Here is a 20,753-nt window from a genome sequence, read left to right on the forward strand (position 1 = left end):
GTAATCGTGTTTTATGCAATCATGTACATTTAAAATAATAACTTTTTCACTCAGCGATAGTGGAGAATTTTTAGTACATCTTTTCGTTGGACAGAATACCTCCATTTTTTAAATATTGGGATAATAATATTGTGATTACACTACAGCGTAGCAGTGACTACTGACGTTTAAAATATGATTTAAAAGTATTTATAGTCTGTATATATTACCTGACCCCATTTTTGCATGTTACAAAGCATTAAAAGATAGGTACCTATACAAAAGGATTAAAAGTATTTATTTAGTATTTAATCTCTTTCAAAATAAAGGCATTTAATCCGTGAAAATTAAATTCATAAATATTATAAGTACCTGCGCCTATGAACTACCACGAAATGTAGCCAAACAGAACGGAATTCCCCAGTTTATTGATCTATACACTTCTGAAATAGAGTATAGCTTATTATTAAACCATTCAATTTTTATGAAACCATTTCCTGCATCAACTTTTTTCATTTTAAAGAAAAACATTCTTTAATATAATAAGCTAAAGACAACATATTCTAGAGATATTGAAGGATGCACTTACAATTGTTCTATGTTCATATTTGTCTGATCTTATGAAAGCTCTGGAACCATAGATTATTAGTCTGATTGTTTTATCCCTTGACAACTTAAAAATTATACAAATGGTGGAACCTTTGGCAAATAGAGTAAAGGAAGAGTATCAACCCTTCATAAGGAACATATTTTCATTTAAGAAATCAATATGAGGTAATGCAAATGTGTTCTAATATTTGTGGATGATCGCAAACTCTTTTATAAGTATCATGTCTTTTAATGATGCTGCGCTTCTACAAGAGGATCTTCAATCATTTTTAAATTGGTGTGATTTAAACAGGATGTCATTTAATATTAATAAATGCCATAAAATTGCTTTTTTGCACCCTGGGCAGACCAATTTTGGATTATGAGCTACTGTTGTTTGGTCTTGGATTGAGCAGCTCAAAAAAGTCCAGAAAACTTTTTTGAGAATTGCTGCATTTAGAAGTCGATATCACAGAAATGTAAATAAGGTGAGATAGTCTAAATTTGCCTACACTAGAGTCAAGAAGAATGCTACTTGATGTATGTTCTCTATGTAAAGTAATAAATGTATAGACTGCCTTCAGTTGTCACTTCTTAAAAAATTCTTTTTTCAAATATAAGACTAGAGAAACTTTTGAAATACTATTTCACCACACTAACTATGGCATGAATGAACCAACTACACAACTGGCTTACAGCACTAGCGGGTTGCTGGACAAATAAATCTGTTTGAACCTAAATTTAGTACTTTTAAAAATTTTAAATTGTTCTTTCTTCAATCATAGTCTTGGTGATAATGAAGTTTTTTTGAGTAGGTTGTTTGATTTGGGTTTTAGTGTGGTTCCTCTCAGTTAAAATGCTAGTTTTCTTGTGGATCATCAGCAGGTTATTTTTTGTCTGAAGCAATTATTGTTACCTCAGAGGTACCTCAAGAGGGGCATTTCTCTCCAATTTATTTGCAAATACTATCTTTTGTCGCTAGCAAAACAGTTTTGCTTTGGCTTTGCTGATTACAATTACAAAAACAATTCAAGTCAAGGAGATCAGACACTTTTGCAAGAAGACTTGGGCAGGCTTGCTGATTGGTGTAGGGATAAAAAGCTTAGTCTGTCCAAGTGCTTTATTAGCTTTTATAAGAGGGTCAGAAAACACACTACTTCCTATCAGACTGACAGGGAACCCTTGAAAAATGTAAACAAAGTAAAAAATTTGGTAGTAATTTTTTAAGAGAATCATTTTTTAAGAAAATCTTTCACTGAGTATCTGACCAAGAGTATAGATAAATCATAAAAATGCTTGGCTTTGTTCTCAGACATTTAAAAAAATTTTATTGGATACTATAAGGGGTATCTATTGCTTACTGGTTTGTTTTAAGCTACATTATACATAGTTTGGTCACTATACAGGGTGCCTCAGAAACAGAAAAAATCCTACTAGTTTGCTAATTTAACCGACCCTGTATCTTAAATATTAACAATGATACCAATAATGCCGACTTAATCGGAGGCACCCTGTATAAGCAATGAGAATGAATGAATCTTTATTTGCAAAAAATACAAGTACAATACAATTGTACAGTAGAACCTACAATACAATCTAAGTTTAAGCATTGTCAAACTAATGGGAGAAAAACAACTTAGTTTGTTAATAAGATAGTTATCAAACATGTAACACCAGTAATAAAAAGCTAAGTAGTAAATTGATTGCAAACTATTGTGACCTAATCGATAACATATATTTTTTTTAATTTGTTTTATAAAATACTAAGAAGTAATAAATCAACAAAAGATTTTACTTAGTAAAATAGTGATAAAATTGTAACTATTGATAAATTATGTATTTTTTAACATTTGTTCTTGTATAAAATGCCAATATGCTAACACAAATAAATAGTACAAAATAGGAATAGATATAATTAGTAATAGCTCCACCAGGCTAGGCATTAGTTTACAGGACATGTACCCCAGTCAAACCTCAAGAATTCCTGTATGTGATATGGACTTATGTGAAGCAAGATTTTTTTTTATTTTGAATGTAAATTTATTAGAGGGCAAACTTTTTATTTTATCTGGCAGGCAATTAAAAAGTTTGATGGATAATATTTTAAAATTTCTTTGAGTTAAAGTTAGTTTATGTTGGGGAACCATAGCTTGATTTTTGTTTCTTGTATCATGAATATGGATTAATTGGTGAGTAGACATGTTAGCAATATGGCTTTTTACATATTGGAGTGCTTGTTGTATGTAGGTTGCAGCGAAGGTTAATATTTTTAAAATGTGGTTGACATGAGGCTGTGTGTTAGTAGTAGTTAGTGTAGAATTTGTTAGGATTCTTAGTATTTTTTTGTTGCATAAATATGGAATGGCAGTGTGTAGATTGACCCCATCCCAAAACACCATACATCATTAGACTCTGGAAAATGCCCAAGTATGCAATTCTACCAATCCCTGTTGTTGCATATAGCATTATTTTTCTTAGTAAGAAGTTGGCACTTGCTAGTTTGTTATTTAATGATAATATATGCAGTTTAAAAGAGAGCTCCTTATCCAATATAATTAGATTCTCTAGACAGAATCGCAAATCATTTGAATAAATGATGAATAAAATTGGTCCAAGCTGTGGTACCCCTGACAGTACCATTTTTGTTGTTGACTGTAGTACATTTATTTCTGTGAGTTATTGTCTTTTATAGAAGTATGATTCCAGTAGGTTTTAGGGAGTGTTCCCCTGACCCCATAAGCCTCAATTTTATCAAGTAGTGTCTTATGGCAAACACAGTCGAATGCCTTTGAGAGATAGCAGAATGTAGCTGCCCCATATTCCCCCCTCTCAAATGCATCAACCAGATCCACCACAAGAGTAAGTATTGCACTGTTTGTAGATAATTTTTTCCTGAAACCAAACTGTATGTTGAACAGTAGTTTGTTTTTATCTAAGAAGTTCATAATTCTGAGTTCTATTACTTTAGAAATAGTGGGTATGATAGAAATACCAATGCCCTTAAGTTATTTAAATCTCTCTTGCAATTTTTAGTTTGTTTGGATACACACAATTTGGAAAGACAAAAGAGTTCAGCATACATTTTTAAGATTTTGCACATTCAAGTTGGGTTTGTTTAGTTCCAATAATGATTATATGTAATTATCATTAAGTGTTACATATATTAAACAAGACTTACCACTCCATTCTTCTGTACTTTAACAACGGCATAAATATCCAGCACAGAGTCTTTCTGGTTAATTTGCTTCAAATAAATGTTGCAACTGTTTGTGGTCCCAATTGTATGTGTACCTTCTTCAAGTTCATATTGGAGGCACACTTTGTTTGGACGCAATAAACGTAAATACCCGTACATTTTATTTAATTCGTTTGAACTTTTATCTGGAAATATCGCTCGTAAAAACATTTATATCACAAATAGTAAGCATTATTCACAAATGAAAGTCAAAACTACTCTCGCGTTCCTTGTCCACGTTCGATTTTATTCGGATTGTTTGTTGCTTTGGGAAAATTCAAATGATACGTCAACTGTCCGGGCCAATCAGAGACTCGAATTTTAAGCATCTGTCCGTAGTGCCAACCGAACAGTCAAAAAAGTAACTAATCTTCGATGGTTCGGGTAATGAGTTTAAAACCGAAATTTTGATAAAAATACTGGAAAATATAAAATAAATCCGATAATATGACAATGGGAAGAAGTTTTTCGGGGTAAATATTTATTATTTAAAACAAAGCATTCATAATAAAGGCACTTTTGAAGGCGGATATAGTGAAGTAAACAATCCGAATGTTATCGATCGATGTTTTTAGGACGTACGTAGGATAAGCGATAACCGCCGTTCTCAAGTTTCAACGACCCCATGCAATCAAATGAAGGATTTTAAGTTATTTTCTTGCGGAGCCGGTGTCCTTTACTAGTTAACAGGTATGACACACCTAATTAGTGGCAGTTTGGGAAAAACATATTAAAAAGAATAACGTACCGCCAAAAAGCTGGAATTTCTCTTTGACTTTTCAAGTAACTTCAAAACAGAACACGAATATATGGCTTCAAAAACCAAACTGACTTGTGACAATAATGACAATTGACAGGATCTGACAGAAGTATACAGGGTTGCCATATACAACATTTAGTTTAATACTAACCAAATTTTAAATTATTTTATCAAAATATTAATTTATTAATAGTCAATTATTTATTATCGACGTTTATTATTATGATTATTATAAAAGGTTTAAAATGGGCGAAAATCTGTTAAATACCCGCAATCTTTAGGACAACAGGAGTGCGTGTGCTTATGCTTAATAACATGAATAATCAGTAAATTAGTAAATGTAAATGACTTCACCCTAAAAACTTAAAATGTGTGATTCATTGGCATCTTCTTTAATTGTGGTCATTGAAATCCTTAAAATTACGAGTTATTAGGATTTTTCTTACACGAGTGCCTATTATATACAACAACTTTGTTCCTTTTGTAAATTAGGGAGTAACTTCACTCCAGACATTTAAGAAGAATTAATTCATGATTATCGAGATTCCTTGACAACTTCATATAACTCTGGTCACAGCAATCCCTAAAATCCTGCCAGAAATATACGAGTTATTAGGATTTTTCTTACAGGAATGCCTGTGCTATACAACATCTATCTTCTTCTTGTAAATTAGGGAATAACTTTACTCCAGTGTTTCAAAATGAAGTGATTCTTGATAATTGAGAATCCTTAACAACTTCATAACCCTGATGAAGGAAATCTCTAAAATCCTGACAGAAAATTATGAGTTATTAAGATTTTTCTAACAGGTGTAGAGCCTGTGATATACAACATCTTTATTCTTCTGGTAAATTAGGCAATAACATCAATACAGAGCTTCACAAATAAAGAAATATTCTTAATAATTGAGATTCCTTGACAACTTCATAACTCTGGTCAATGAAATCTCTAAAATCCTAGCCAAAAATGATGAGTTGTTAAGAAGGGACCAATTTTAGTTACTACTATTTGAAAGGTTTTTATTATGCTTCATTATGTGAGATTCAAATGTTTTATAAGTTCTGATATTTTAATTTTATTGACGAATTTAGTTTTTGTGTTCCCATTTATTTCTTTTATTGTCTGTTTGTTTATTCTATATTTAAGTCAGATTTGTCAACAACATTTTTATGTTATGTGAAAATAAAGCATATTTGATTTGATTTTTCTAACAGGCGGAGAGCCTGTGATATACAACATCTTTATTCTTCTGGTAAATTAGGGAATAACATCATTTTAGAGCTTCACAAATGAAGAAATGGCCAAAAATGATGAGTTATTAGGTTTTTTTTTGACAGGAGTGCCTCTGCAGAACATCTTTCTTCTTGTAAATTATGCAATAACTTTACTCTAGAGTTTCCAAATGAAGTGATTCTTGATAATTGAGATTCTTATTTATTTAACTTATTTTTTTATTTACGGCATTACCATTTTACAATAAATAGACTAATTATAGCATACATATATGGTAATAAAATAATAGATAAAGCTCACACAACCACTTCTAAAGTTTAAAGTACCTAAAATATTAAAATTTATATCACAATAATTTATATAAAACATCACATTACAACCTGCTTTACTGACCTCTTAAAACTAGCCTCTAAAGTATTAAAAAAATCTACAGTTTGTTGCATAGTATTTGCATTTCTTAACATAATGGAAATAGGATTATTTTTGCCATTATTTGTTGAATGATAAGAAATATGAAAAACATTTGTGTGTCGGCTTCTTCTATCAGGTACATTTAGAGATATAAGATTTAAAAGATCAGAGCAATCAATTGTTCCATTTATAATTTTATGCAAAAAAATGCAAAAAGTCATCTCGAGGTTTATTCTCCTTTCCAAAGTGTCAATATTGAGTAATGTTCTTAATTCTCCATAACAATATTTATCTCTGTTATAGCCACATTTATAACTAATAAATTTTAGAAACTTCTTTTGGACACGTTCTGTTGCATGAACATGAGTTATATAACTAGGGTTCCAGATATTTGTACATACTCAAGACTACCTACTCTGAACAAGAGCACAATAGTTTTTTCATTGTAAAAATCGAAGTTCCTTGCAGATCTAATCAGAAAACCTAGCATCCTAAGAGAGCGAGAAATAATGTTTGACATATGTCCTTTAAATGACAGGTTATTATCCAGTGCAACACCAAGGTCTTTTATTTCAGTACCAACTTTGAAATTAATTTGATTAATGGTATCATTGAAAAATATTGGTTCCTTTACTTTGGAAAAAGATATTTGAGAGCATTTGCTTATATTGAGGTCCATATGATTTATTTTACACCATGTATTAAAAGTAATTTATATCTTCTTGAAGAAGCATGCATCATCTATTGTTGTCACAGGCCTGAAAATCTTTACATCAGCTGCAAACATAAGTATTGACCTGTTTTTTTTTTATATATTGAGATAATCTAACAAAAATAAATTAAATAAGAGAGGTCCACAATGAGACCCTTGTAGCACGACTGATGATATATCAATTGATTTAGAGAGAAAATTACCATATTTAACCCTTTGTGTTCTATTAGAACGAAAACGAAGCAGCCAATCAGCCACCGACCCCCCAAGACCCTTAACTTTGCCACCAAAAGATTGTGCTCCACTCTGTCAAAGGCCTTGGAGAAATCAGTACATACAGAGTCGACCTGGTCAAGACTGCCTTATATTTATTAAAATAAAATTTGTAAATATTAAAAGATTAGTATTGTAGTAGATCTGCCTTTAATAAATTCATGCTGTTCCCCATAAACCAAGGCAATCACTGGTTAATTTTTGAGAAAAGAGATAGTCGAATAGTTTAGGTATTTCACTTTAAATACATATATACAGAAGATTTATTTCCAGATTTAAATATAGGTCTAACATGGCTTTCTTTCCAGAAGCTTCGAAAAATTCCCAATGACATGGACTTGTTAAATAAACTAAATTTAGAGGTATAGCTAAGGTGTATACAAATTTTTTTAGAAAATAACTTGGAATACCATCTGGTCCACAACTAATTTTAAAAGGCATTAAATTTACAGCCTCAATTATTCCCGTGACATTAACTGGTAATAATTCACATTAACACATTTCTGAAAGACATAACTAGTCGAATAATTCATTATCTTTATATACAGTTGAAAAAAACTCTGAAAACCTTGACAGCTTCATAATTCTGGTGAAGGAAATTCCTTAAATCCTGGATGAGAATTATTATGGTCGCCTTTCAGTGGCTGTAAGACATAGACTAGATTCTTTTACGTTTGAAAATTCGTACAGATTCTATAATTAAATTAATTAGACACATAATTCAAAAGCAAAATTTTCATGACAAACCTTAAAGGTGGCATAATCTTTGGTAAAAGTAGGTGTTACCGTTAATAAAATAAGTTTAAATATGATTTAAAAACTCATATGCTTATATAAAAAAAAATCTTTTATTTCAGGTCTTCACCCAAAATGTTTAATTTTTTGGATCCCAAATTACTACCCAAACTAATTAGAAAACCCATGTGCACGGACAATTATGAGGTAGAGAACCTTATAAGCTCAAAACAATTGGAAAAAATGAAAGGATTTATCGCTTATCCTTCCGTAAAACCACCGGTGGAAATTGAGTTTGAGCTACTTTGTAGCGTAAACATATTTTACATAATCCTCAACACTTCAGTAGGCAACCAGAGATGTAACGGTATAGAAATATTTGCAAAAACCACTCATTCCCCATACGTTTCACTTGGAAGGGCAATTTATGAGACCCAAGGGGTGGCGTTTTGCAACAACCGAAAATACTCAGGGTCAAACCCACCACCTGGCATCAGTACCAATCATTCCCTACATTTCTTTAAAAAGGGTTCTCACACGAGTTTCCTCCAAGCTTCTAAAGTGAAAATTGTCATTTTCAAAACCGAAAAGTCAGTTCCTTGTATGGCCTCAGCTGAAATCTGGGGTGTGCCATCAAAATCTTGTTCACAGAAAACTCGAGAAACTGTGCAGAAGTTGTTTCATCCTAAAATTCCTAGTTTAGAGTCGAATATGCTTGATAAGGAGGATAAGGACAGTTTTAACATTCCAAGAGACTTTAAGGACGATTTAACGTTTGAACTGATGTCCATCCCTTACACGTTGCCTAGTGGAAACACTATAGACTTGAGCACGTTAGAGAAGCACAAGGAAAGTGAAGTTTCATTAGGAAGAAAACCGTGCGATCCGTTCACTGGAGTCAAATTTACTGATAATTCTAAACCAATTTTAAATGTGGGTCTTAAGAGTAGGATCGATATGTTCTTGCTTAAAAATAGCCATAGAAAAGAAACATTTCAGCTAAAAAGAAGCTTAGTGGGTTTACAAAATGATAATCATAAAAAATTTAGGACGATGCTCGCTGAACCTGGTTCTAGTTCCGGTCACAGTTGTAGTGCGGATAATTTGGACCAGTTAATAGAAAAGTCTAAGAAAAGTGATAATTTTACGTGTTTTACAGGCGATTCGGGAAAAAGTTGTAGGTGTATTTGGTGTAAAAAGAATTTTGAATATTTGTATAAACTACCTTGTGAACATTTCTATTGCCGACAATGTTTATTAGATATGTGTAAAATTAATTGTGTTTGTAAGGAATGTATGAAACAATTTGTTAAAAGTGAGGTAATAAAAGTCGATTTTTAATAAAACATGAGGATCAGAATGGCAATTTCAAGTAGTTTTAATGATCCTAGTCTTAGAGTAAGGGACAAAAGTATTAGCACACCATGATTTTTCAAAGTTATGTGTTAGTATTTCCAAATTGGTAAGCTAAATTATTATTTTAAAATATTTAATTCTTAGACCCTTGATATTTATAATATATAGAAATAAAAAAAACTGTTTCAGCTAAATAAACATAAAATTAAAAAAAATAGTAAATCTAATCTATAATAGGTGACAAAGTATTAGCAAACTTAATTCCTAGTGTGAAAGATTAGACCCCTTAATGGTAAAGCATTTAAATAAAGTTTAACAAATATTTTAGGCTAATAACCATTACGAAAATAAACATTGTTGATTTTTGCTATGCAGACTTTACGGCAGTAAATTGTTAAAATGGGTCGTAAAGGTCAAGAAACCACGGAACCTGAACGTAAAAGTATTATTAACATCAGAAAAGAGGGTAAAAATAGTTTAAAAAAGTCAGTTTACTGTGTGAAGTGTAAAAAGGTCTGAAAATGCAGAGAATTTTAAAAATAAACTTAGAACTGGGTGGCCGTCAAAATTTTCAAAGAGACAAAAAAGAAAAATAGTGAACTGCAATAAAAAAAAAATCCATGTAGTGCCTCTGAAATAAACTCTATTTTATCAGAACAAGAAAATATAGTTGTGCATTAAACTGTGCAGAGTCCTTCATAGAGCTGGATACAGGTCAAGAGTTGCTAGGAATAAGCCTTTTATAAATAAAATAAATAAAAAGCATGTTGATTTTGCTACTGCACTCTTCCATTACGATAACTCATTTTGGGATAAGGTAATATTCATTATAATATATGAGAGCAAATATAATATTTTCCATTCAGATGGCAAGGTTAGTGTATGCAGGAAGCCCAATATAGAATTGGATTATCAAAATCTTCATAAAACAGTTAAGCATGGTGGTGGCAGTGTCTTAGTGTGGTGATGTATGTCTTCGGCAGGGGTTGGTAATCTTGCCTTTTTCAATGCTATTATGGATAAAAATGTGCATTTAAATATATTAAAAGAAAACCTAAGAGCTAGTGCAGAAAAACTTAATGTTTTCAACAAGATAATCCGAAACACACAAAGTATATTGTTAACAATGGATAGCTTTTAATGTGCCCCATAGTTTAAATACACTTCCTCATCAGTCTCCTGATATCAACCCTATTGAGAATCTATGGAGTGAGCTAGGAAAAAGAATCAGAAAGCATAACAATTCCAGTAAGGAGCAGCTAAACAACGTTTTATTACGAGAAAGAAATAATATTGAGCCTGCTTATACCCAAAAATTGTCCCATTTAATGAATAAGTCTTCTATTCATTGAATGGTCCAAAAAACTCAACTTTTAAAAAAAGAAGGTAGGTCTAGATGCTATTTGACATTAAACAAAAAATATTTATCAACAAAATGAAATGCATGGTCAAATAAAAGGTTTTTGCACTTGTGTCAAAACATCTTGAAATTCTCAATACAATGAATACTCAATGGCAAGTGGTTATTTATGCCCCTATAAATAATAGAGCCTACAATAATAGGAGGAATAGGCAAACAAAAATATATACCAGACATGATGACCAAACAGCTCTTTTTTATAGAACAAAAGAGGTTTGAAAAGGATATTCAGTACAGAAACCGCAGAATGGAATACAGCATCTTAAATGTGATTCCACCAAGGCAAACTAACTAGTCCGTGCAATAACGGGACCAAGTTCTCTTGCAGTTACCTTCACGCTCTAGCAGCCAGCATCCTATTTAGACAGCTCACATGAGAGTCAAATAACTATGTTCAAAGAAAGATATTTAGAATCTTCAACAACGTTCAAAATTTGAGTCTATAATAATAATAATAATAATAATTCTTTATTTGCCAACAAAACAATTATAAAAATCACAAAGCAATGTCAAACAGAAGGGGCTATATGCTGCCTAACTTAGAAAGTAAATAAATTTATTACATAGGCAAAAATACTAATTGACTAAACTTAACAGTTCAGAAAATTTAAAACATGCCAATAATTGAAAAATATATATAGACAAATCAATAAACTCTTTAAATGATATAAGCACTTAGGTAGGATACACCTAAAATAATACATACATATAAGTGACAGACTAAGGAATATGATGATACCAAATATGCCGCGGCCATACCCCCACCAGGAAATTTCGGTACCGCCATAGAACATTAAGCGTCTCGGTATGCCAGTAGACACCAAGTCCCGGTAGCTCCAGAAATAATCTGGCAGGTCGCAGAACCGTACCAAACAAGCACAAGAGCATCCAATCTTCATGCAATGCAATATCAGTTATTCAATAAAGTTGAAAAAATAAAAGCAATTTTCACTTAGAAAAGCTATAGTTTCTCTCCTAAACACAGCAATACTCTGCATACTTTTAATATTCTCAGGCAATATGTGATAAAAAAAAGATAAAAAGCTAAATTTAAAGCCCTACCTATATGTTGGGTTATTGTGATAAAAAGTGCTATGAAAGGGTATTTATTGCAAGGTTCATTCTGCCCCTTATTTCTATAATCATTTCCTGAGAATAGTTGTCCATATTTCTGTTAAAATACTCAGGATGTTTTAGAAGAAGTAAAGAGACAGGGCAGTTAAAACTGAGAGAAGGGAAAAATAAGGTTTACAACTCTCCCGTGGATGAATACCAAATATGCATCTTATAATTCTTTTCTGTGCTTTGAATACCTCTAGTGCACTTATTGATGAACCCCAAAAAAGCACACTATAACACATTATTGACAGGAGGCATGACAGGTAGTATACACAAGTTGTCTCATGCGAAACAATATTCCACAATAGTCTTCTTATAAGAGTGCAGCTGTTGATCTTTAAAACAGTGTGGTCCCCAGCTAAGTTGGGATCCAGGTACACCCCCAAAAATCTCACCACTTCAGATTGTGGAACTGATTTATTTAACTCAACAAGCAGTGAATAATTTTGCTTTTGTATGGAGAATTGAATCAAGTCAGTTTTGCCAGAATTTAAGTTCAGGCTATTGGCATTGTACTTGCCACCAGTGCACAGGATTCCGAAAGACTATCAAGAGATAGATCTGACAGCATTACAGATGTGTCATCTGCATACTGACACACAAAACCCCCCAGAAGGGCATTGGAAAGGCCATTAACATACAGTATGAAAAGCAGTGGTCCTAAGATGGAGCTCTGAGGAACACCTTGTGTGATATGTGTTGGATGTGAGAAATGTGATTTTCCTTTATATGCCACACAGACCACCTGTTATCTCCCACTTAGATATGATTTTATTAAAGACAGGGAGATACCTCTAATCCCAAATGAGAGCAGCCTATCAATAAGCAGCTGATGATCTATGGTGTAGAAAACCTTTGACAAATCGAACTACAAACCAGCAATGTTTTGCTTATTGTCAAGCTGCTCTGTTATGTATGTGACTGCATTAAGAAAAGCCAGCTGAGTTGACTTCTTGGGTACAAAACCATATTGATGGGTAGCTAAAACATTATATGTACTTATGAAATTCATTACCTGAATGTAAACTGCTTTCTCAAATACCTTTGACACTGATGGCAATAGAGAAATGGGCCTATAGTTTTCTAATAATTGTGGGTTTACTTTTTTTGGAATTGGTATTACTTTGGCTATTTTTAGTTTAGAAGTTCAGTAAGCTCTATAGTGTTTTCTTTCTATTTTATATTGCAAAAAACCCCTACAATGGCAAAAGTCTCAATAACAATTTTCTCCAAGTGCATATCTCTAAATTTATCAACATAGGTTTTTGATAGGTTAAGAGCTAGTTGATTAGCATCACACCAATCCTTGATCTTTGGAACACCAAGAGCAGTTGGTGTTCAAATTCATTAAATTAAAGTCATAGGATTAGATGTGTTTCGCCTATACTAGGCATCATCAGATACATTTGTGTATTCACTAATAAAATAGAAGCAGAGAACAACACTACATGATACAAATCAAGGGTAAAAATTAAGTTCAAATTGGTAAAATCGGACGAAGACTACATATTAAAATTATATAAAACAATATTTTGCAGACCGCGAGGATTGTCCGCATCCAATGATCACACTGCTGTATCATCAGCAATAGCTCTAATCTCTCCTGAAATATCAAGGTTTAGCAAATAATGACATCACAAGTAATGATTTTGCTATCTGCTGCTCTGCCCTTGATAGAGACTGACTGTGTCCTATCTGATAGAGAAGACTCAACCCATGCAAGCACCTTAGAAGCCATACTTATAAAGCTTAGGCAGCAGTATTCTGTGATTGACACAATTGAAAACTTTTGATAAATCACAGGACACCGCTGCCAAAGACCTATGTCTGGTATCTGCAGTGCTTTTTTGGCATTGATCGCTTATTTAAGATGCTGAAGAAGTAAAGAATAAAAAACTTTATGATGCATTTGCTAACTAGGTGTTCTATTACTTTGGACACAGTGGAAAGCAAAATTGGTCTATATTTCGACGGATCAGAAGAGTCACCACCCTTGTGAACTGATGATATTATGTTGGCAAACTTAAGGCAAGAGAGAAAAATTTCATGTAGCAAAAGAGGAGTTAAAGGCAAGTGCCAGTGCAAAAAGAGAATTTTCAGAAAGCTGTTTTAGGATTTTTAGGGAAATACCATCATATACTAAAGCATTCTGATTTTTCACCTAACTGAAAACTGTGAATTTCAATTGAGTTGGTCAGTTGAAAAGCAAATGCAAATTTAAAATTTTTATTAGCCAATATCGTCAAAATACAAAGACATTAGTTTCATCAAATTTTGTAATACTAAAATACAATATATACTAATATAAAATACACAGATACATTTTTCTTTAATAAAATGGTTAAAAGATAAACAAGGATGACTAGGTGAATATTAAATATCTGTTAAGTATTCCTTTACACTATAGTTCTTACACATTTTTCTGTAAGAAAGTTAAAAAGTTTAGATTTAAATTTCCTGAAAGTGTCTTTATTTTTTATATCAGATGGTATTTTATTATACACTCTAATGGGCATTATATAGCAACTATTGTTTGTTGAAGACAGTCTGAAGTTTAGAATACTCAACTCATCAGTATTTCTTAATGCATAACTGTGATGCATGTCACCAACAAAAGATTAGTCTCTCAAGTGTTTTTTAATGTAGATTACTGATTGAAAAATGTAGATAGGGGGCACTGTTAAAATATTAAGCCCTTTAAATAATGGTTTACAAGATTGTCTAGATGGTTTGAAGAAGATTTTCCTTACAATTTTCTTTTGAGTTATAAGAATCTCATCAACACGTCTAGAATGTCCCCATGCTATCACACCATAGGATTATGCTGAATACACATGAGCATAGTAATTAGACCTCAAAATACTTCTTTCAACAAATGCTCTTAGTTTCCACAGCACAAAAGAATAAGTGGCCAGTTTTTTTAATAAATAGTCAATATGACCAGGTCAGCTGATAGTCAAGTATGCTTTTCATTTTCGAATGGTATATTTACATTGACTAGGTAGTCAAGAGCATCCTTTTTAGTGTGAATAGTCTTAGTTAGTCTAAGTTATAACAATTGGATCCAATAAAATATCCCGTGAGTAATATATTAATTTGTTTAACAATTATTGTAATTATTAATAAATTGCTTCTAAAAGTAATAGCATGCCAATACTTTACAATACTGTCCCACGCTGTAGGTCTCAAAAAAATAATTGAATTTTCATCCATAATAGTATGTTGACCTATGACAGATGCATGAAAATATAGCCTGGCACAATTAATAAAATTATGTAAAGTTTAATCTGAAAAAAAATATTTTATTGATATAGTACGTTTAATATTTAGAGGGTAACAAAATCACAGTTGTGGTCAAAATTTTAAGATTTTAAGGGATGATAATTCCTCATAAAAGAACAATTTAATTTTGATAAGTTTGACAAATTAGAAGGTAAAAGAACACAGTTGCTGTGGGTACAAAATTATGATTTTTTTGGGGATGATAATTCAATATTTATACTTACTTATTACACATATAAGGCATTTGAGCAACCCAACATAGTTTAAAAAAAACTAGAGTTATTTGACTGTGATAGAAATAAGTATCATGTTAAAATATTTAGTAAAAAAAATTGGTTTCATGACTTTTGTCTTTAGAGTATTTTGTTTATTTAAATAAAATTTTTGGTATTTATTATATAGTTTATTACTTAATAAATTTTTTTAATACATTGTTGATTTTCATTATATGTATAGAACTGCATTACTTTTGGCATATTTAAATAAAACCTAATTTTTAAAAGTTTCTCTACTTTTGTCCAATAGTATATAATCATGATTGACAATAAACAAACCCAACCTGCAAAATCAAATTTGCAAAATCTTAAAAATTTAGGCTGAACTCTTTCCACTGTTATGTGTTGCCTGATGTAGTAACCAAACTATTGATATTTAGCTTTAAACAAACTAGTGGGCAATAGATACCCCTCAGAGAATACAATGAAAAACTTTTACATGTGAGAACAAAGCCAAGCATTTTAATGATTTAACTATAATTTTGAGTCTTTAAATTTTAAAAATTGCCTTGCAACAGATTTATGCAAACTAAGCTTTTCACTTATCTTGACTCTCCTGTGACATCACTTCTTGTGTGCATCAACTATTTTCCTACAAAGATCTTGGGGAGGTATGTTTACTAGAAAACTATTAACTGATTAAAGTGAAATAAATACTAAATTATTTGGTTAATTTTTATCGCTGCTTTCCGAGAAAACCGTCACAATTCAAAATTTCTTAATTTTTGGTTTTTCGAACCAATATTATTAAAAAACCGTCCTATTTTACCAGCAAAACCGACACAAATTAATTTTGAATAATAGCGTGTATCGTACATTTTCGTAAAATATTGTCACAACTCAAAAAGTGACTAAACCATTTTACATTTTGTGATATTTTTTACAGTAAAAACGTCGCAAAACGAAAAGTGACTATAATATTGATTTGAGACAGTTTTTCTAGAAATATAAGTTAAATTTAATTATATAATGTGTTGCTATATGGTAACAATTAAATTTGAGACAGGCTTCTTTGTAAAATTAATTAAATGAGTTTAGCCTTGAATAATTTTGGAAAATATTTATATACCACCAATTTTATTTTACTAAATAGGTATCTTAAAAATATCCAATTTATTATTATTTACTCTATTGATAAGTTAATTCTTGTTGCCCTAAATTAATAATAAAAACTAAATTGTTTATGCCTGTAATATTTTTTTTTAAATAAATATATACCGTGCTATTTTTGTCGAAATCAGAAAAGTAGAATAGGGCTAAAAAAATCCCAAAGATTAATTTAAATATTGACCGATCTTTTATGTTGCTACACACAAGTTTTTGACAAATGTAATAATATATAACTATTCCAAGATTTTTGTACATGACTTTGTTTATTTTTAGGTTCTCTAGCTTTATCACAATGTCAAAAAGGAAAGAGAGAGAAAAAGACAAGGCAGAAAACAAATTTATTGTGTCCTATGACCTTCAAGCAACTCTACCCTCCCCTCTTGGAAATGCCTCCTCCTTCTACTATACAAAGTTAAATGTATACAATTTGACTTTTGTCAGCTCTACAAGAAATGATGTTGTGTGTCATGTTTGGCATGAGGGTGAGGCAAATAGCGGAGCTAATGAAATTGGCTCATGCATCTGGAACTATCTTAATGGACTAAAGGAAAAAGCATTCCTTGAAAAAAATAAAATGATTGATGTAACATTTTATACAGACAATTGCTAAAAATAAATTTTTATTTGAATTTTACCTGTACGCTGTATCAGTACTGCCACATATTAGTTCAATAACTCATAAGTACCTAATTAGGGGACATACCTAAAATGATGCTGATAACTTACACTCAGTGATTGAAAAACAAATTATGAGATATAAGAAGTCTGCAGCTATCTACGCACCTGATCAGTATGTGACATTAATAAGGCAAGCCAAAAAAACTGGGCAACCCTATGTATTGTACTATATAGTTGATTTTATTGATTCAAGAAAAGAAAAGAAAGGAAGAACAAAAAAAGGAAGGAAAGGGGGGAGAAAGAAAAAAAAAGAAAAAAGAAATGTAAATTTTAACTGTTTAACTTTGATTCGTCATTGTAACTTGTATTTTTAAATATAATTTTAACCCTGTAACTCTGTCTCTTTAGGATTAGGTGAAGCTTTGTTTATAACAATATTTTGTTCAAACAATAAAGCATATTTGAATTTGAATTTATGCAGTTAAAGAAATGAGTCATGACAATTTCCATGATCTAAAAGATTTATTGAAGCAAATGGGTGTAAAAGAATTATATACAAAAATGAAAATGGCGATCTAGTGAAAACTTCCGACATCAAACTTTTTGAAGTACGTAAAAAGGAAATTGGATACTTTCTTTATAAGACTTCGTACAAAGATGCGTCATATTTTCGTGTAAATATGTTTTCTAGACGATCGTCTACTGATTTTAATGAGATAGAACTGAAACATGCCTTCAATAAAAAAACTTGAATTCTGGAGGCTAAGAAAAAAGGTATACTTTCAGTGATCACAAAAAATGTTGTGCCAAATTTTTATTATGAATTTTATAATAATCTTTAGTTGCGATAGATGATCAAATAAACCATGACTATTTTCTATCATCAATAAATTTCAAAATTTTTGTTTTTTCTACTTTTTTTCTGTTAAATTTGTTGATTTAAAACCTAAAGTAGATGTATTTTAAGTTAAGTTACTTTCATTATTAGTGTTTGCCTATTACTATTTGTAAAATTAAAATTATGAAAAAACTTTAATTGCCTCTACTGAAAAATGACAAATTTGGAATTGTGCCACTCTTGTCGGAAAGCAGTGTTATGTGAGTTTCAACCTAAAATATTTGGATTCATGTATAACTCACTAATATTATTCAGTCTATAAACAACTAATAAAAAGAAAGTGGAATGTGATAGAAAAAAACGCCGTTGATAAGAGTGACAGTATGTTTAGGAAATAGTAATTTAAATACTGAAGGTTTTTACAATATAAGGAATTTTAAAAAGTTTATTTTCTTCTGTCCTATAGTGTACTTATTGTAAAGAGTGTTACATGGATGAAACAAGACTTACCACTCCATCCTTCTGTACTTTAACTACAGCATAAATATCCAACACAGGGTCCTTCTGGTTAAGTTGCTTCAAATGAATGTTGCACCTCTTACTTGCCCCAATTGTATGATCACCTTTGTCAAGTTCATATTGGGGGCACACTTTGTTTGGACGCAATAGACGCAAATACCCGTACATTTTATTTAATTGCAGTTTTGTTTACACTTTTATCTGGAAATAACGATCAACAGTTAAAAACATTTATATCACCAGCAGGGAGGATTAAACAAATCATAATCAAAGTCAAAATTTTTCTCGCGTTGCTTGTTTACGTTCGATTTTATTGGGATCGTTGCTTTGGGAAAATTCAAATTGTACGACGCTAACTGTCCGGGCCAATCAGAGGGTCGGATTTTAAGCATCAGTCTGTCTGTGGTGCCAACCGAAAAGTCAAAAAAGTAACTAATTTGGAAGGTTTTGGAAATGGGTTTAAAACGGGAATTTTGGTAAAAATATTGGAAAATATCAAATAGAGTCAATAATGCTTCAAAGGGAAAAAGTTTTTGCGGGCACATATTTATTATTTAAAACAAACATTCATAATAAAGGCACTTTTAAGGCGGATATAGTAAAGTAAACAATCCAAATGTTATCGATCGATGTTTTTAGAATATAGGTAGGATAAGCGGTTTAAAAAGTAACCGTCGTTTACCAAGTTTCAACGACCCCAGCGAATATAATAACATTAATAACAAAGGATTTTAAGTTATTTTCTTGCGCAGCCGCTATCCTTTACTACTTACTAGTTACCAGGCATGACATTTTGGGACAAAATATATAAAAAATAAGAACTTACCGCCAAAAAGCTTGCATTTCTCTTCGACTTTTCAACTTACTTCAAAACAATTCAAAAATCAAACTGACTTGTGACAATAATGACAATTGACAGGACATAAGGGATCTTTACAGGGTTGCCATATACAACATTTATTTTAATTACAACCGAATTTTAAATTATTTTGTCAAAAAATTAATTGATCAATAATCATTATATATTATCGATATTTATTATTATGATTATATTCTTTGCAAAATGACAGAGGGTTCATCGGAACTTGGAACAAAACACTATTAGTTTAGTGCAGCGTTTCGCCGGTTTAATTCCCGCTTCCTCACGCAGTGAAATAAAGACATGGATTTACATAATAAAATAGTGAGAAGTCCCTTTTCTTAAAATAGGCAAGAACTACAGCGTTTATTCAAATATAAATACAAAAAAGGCAACGCAGTTAAAAGAATTAGAAACTTATTAATGAAAAATATAGAGTTCATAACCAAAAAAAAAAACAAGAAAAACTGTTATCTAGTTCAGTTCATTCGTTCGGTCTTTAATATATGAAAATATTTGAAAAAAAAAATTAATTACCTAAACAATCAGTAGTAATCCAAAAACACGTAAAAAAAACACATGAAATCACTGGCGGCTCGTCGAGAGACGCGGATGATGCACCGGTTCACCACAAATTTTCAATTTCAAAAAAAACATCCACATCTCTAAATTAACAATTTGCTTCGTTTCATATTTTAAAATAAATTTATTCGTTATTTTATCTGATTTATCAAAATTAGAAGTCTCTTCTCGATACACAAGAACAGGGAAAAACAAAAGACAACCTTCGTTTATAGATTTAGAAAGCAGCGGTACTTTCACTATGAGTGGTTGTGTGGTAGTGTTTATTTTAAAAAACTATTTTGTCTGTCCTGTTTAATTATTGGTGTGAAGTCGAGTATAGGAAATAAAGAGGGATTTAATAATTTTGGAAATGTGACAAGAGGTTGTAGTAGCCAACAAGATTCTTCGAAGGACATTTAATCTTATAATTATTTATTATCTATATTAATTATTTATATCTTAATCTTAAAATCTTATCCTTTGTAAGTTAAAAAAAACGTAGCACTATTGAAGACGGTTTGAAGGAAAATTCTAGGTTATGTATAGCACAATTTAATGATAAAGTATTATTAAATAGAAGGTTTATGCAGTTACCTATTTGTGCTACTGTTTAGTTAGCCCAGCAAGGGCTAGATTCTTCGGACAATGGTTGTAATTTTAAAGATTTTTTGCACTCGTACATATCGATTAGTAATATAGACATTTAAGAGAATTATGAGAAGATATTGTCTATTTTATCTGCCAAATGAAAAGTTATTCAAAACGAACTAATAGACTGCATTTTCTATTATCTCGATAAACTTATAGACCGTGAAATAAAGGAATGCACTTTTTCTCTATTCAACGGATATTCTCAAAAAGTCCCA

General features: G+C 31.2%; 2 protein-coding genes and 1 long non-coding RNA gene across 8 annotated transcripts in view; 2 read left to right on the forward strand and 1 right to left on the reverse strand.

Annotated features, from left to right (window-relative positions):
* Positions 1 to 17,579, forward strand: part of LOC126741003 (uncharacterized) — a 35,878-nt gene extending 18,299 nt beyond the window's left edge. The window contains exon 2 of the long non-coding RNA XR_007662085.1: positions 16,763 to 17,579. This is a non-coding gene — a long non-coding RNA (uncharacterized LOC126741003). The remainder of the gene's footprint in view (positions 1 to 16,762) is intronic.
* Positions 1 to 19,364, reverse strand: part of LOC126740991 (titin-like) — a 50,759-nt gene extending 31,395 nt beyond the window's left edge. Inside the window, exons 1-2 of one of the 6 annotated variants that reach the window (XM_050447219.1) lie at positions 19,291 to 19,364; positions 18,456 to 18,665 (exon numbers count right to left, since the gene is read on the reverse strand). In XM_050447219.1, coding sequence (XP_050303176.1) covers positions 18,456 to 18,632 — 177 coding nt within the window. In that variant the 5' untranslated portion in view covers positions 18,633 to 18,665; positions 19,291 to 19,364. Of the gene's footprint in view, positions 1 to 3,745; positions 4,336 to 4,550; positions 4,628 to 18,455; positions 18,768 to 19,290 lie in introns of those variants that run through there. The other 5 variants (XM_050447220.1, XM_050447221.1, XM_050447218.1 and 2 more) reach the window with 5 other exon arrangements.
* On the forward strand, positions 4,142 to 9,293 carry LOC126740998 (RING finger protein 37). The gene is made up of 3 exons (XM_050447235.1): positions 4,142 to 4,275; positions 4,378 to 4,492; positions 8,050 to 9,293. Exon 3 carries the CDS (start codon positions 8,063 to 8,065, stop codon positions 9,266 to 9,268), a length of 1,206 nt encoding a protein of 401 aa, XP_050303192.1. The 5' UTR covers positions 4,142 to 4,275; positions 4,378 to 4,492; positions 8,050 to 8,062; the 3' UTR covers positions 9,269 to 9,293.
* Positions 19,365 to 20,753: the final 1,389 nt, after the last annotated feature.

Source organism: Anthonomus grandis, chromosome 10 (assembly GCF_022605725.1).
Source record: "Anthonomus grandis grandis chromosome 10, icAntGran1.3, whole genome shotgun sequence".
Taxonomy (NCBI): Eukaryota; Metazoa; Arthropoda; class Insecta; order Coleoptera; family Curculionidae; genus Anthonomus; species Anthonomus grandis.

Bases quoted from the DNA above. Each gene is read 5' to 3' on its own strand.
- LOC126740998 (XM_050447235.1), top strand. From the start codon at position 8,063: ATGTTTAATTTTTTGGATCCCAAATTACTACCCAAACTAATTAGAAAA.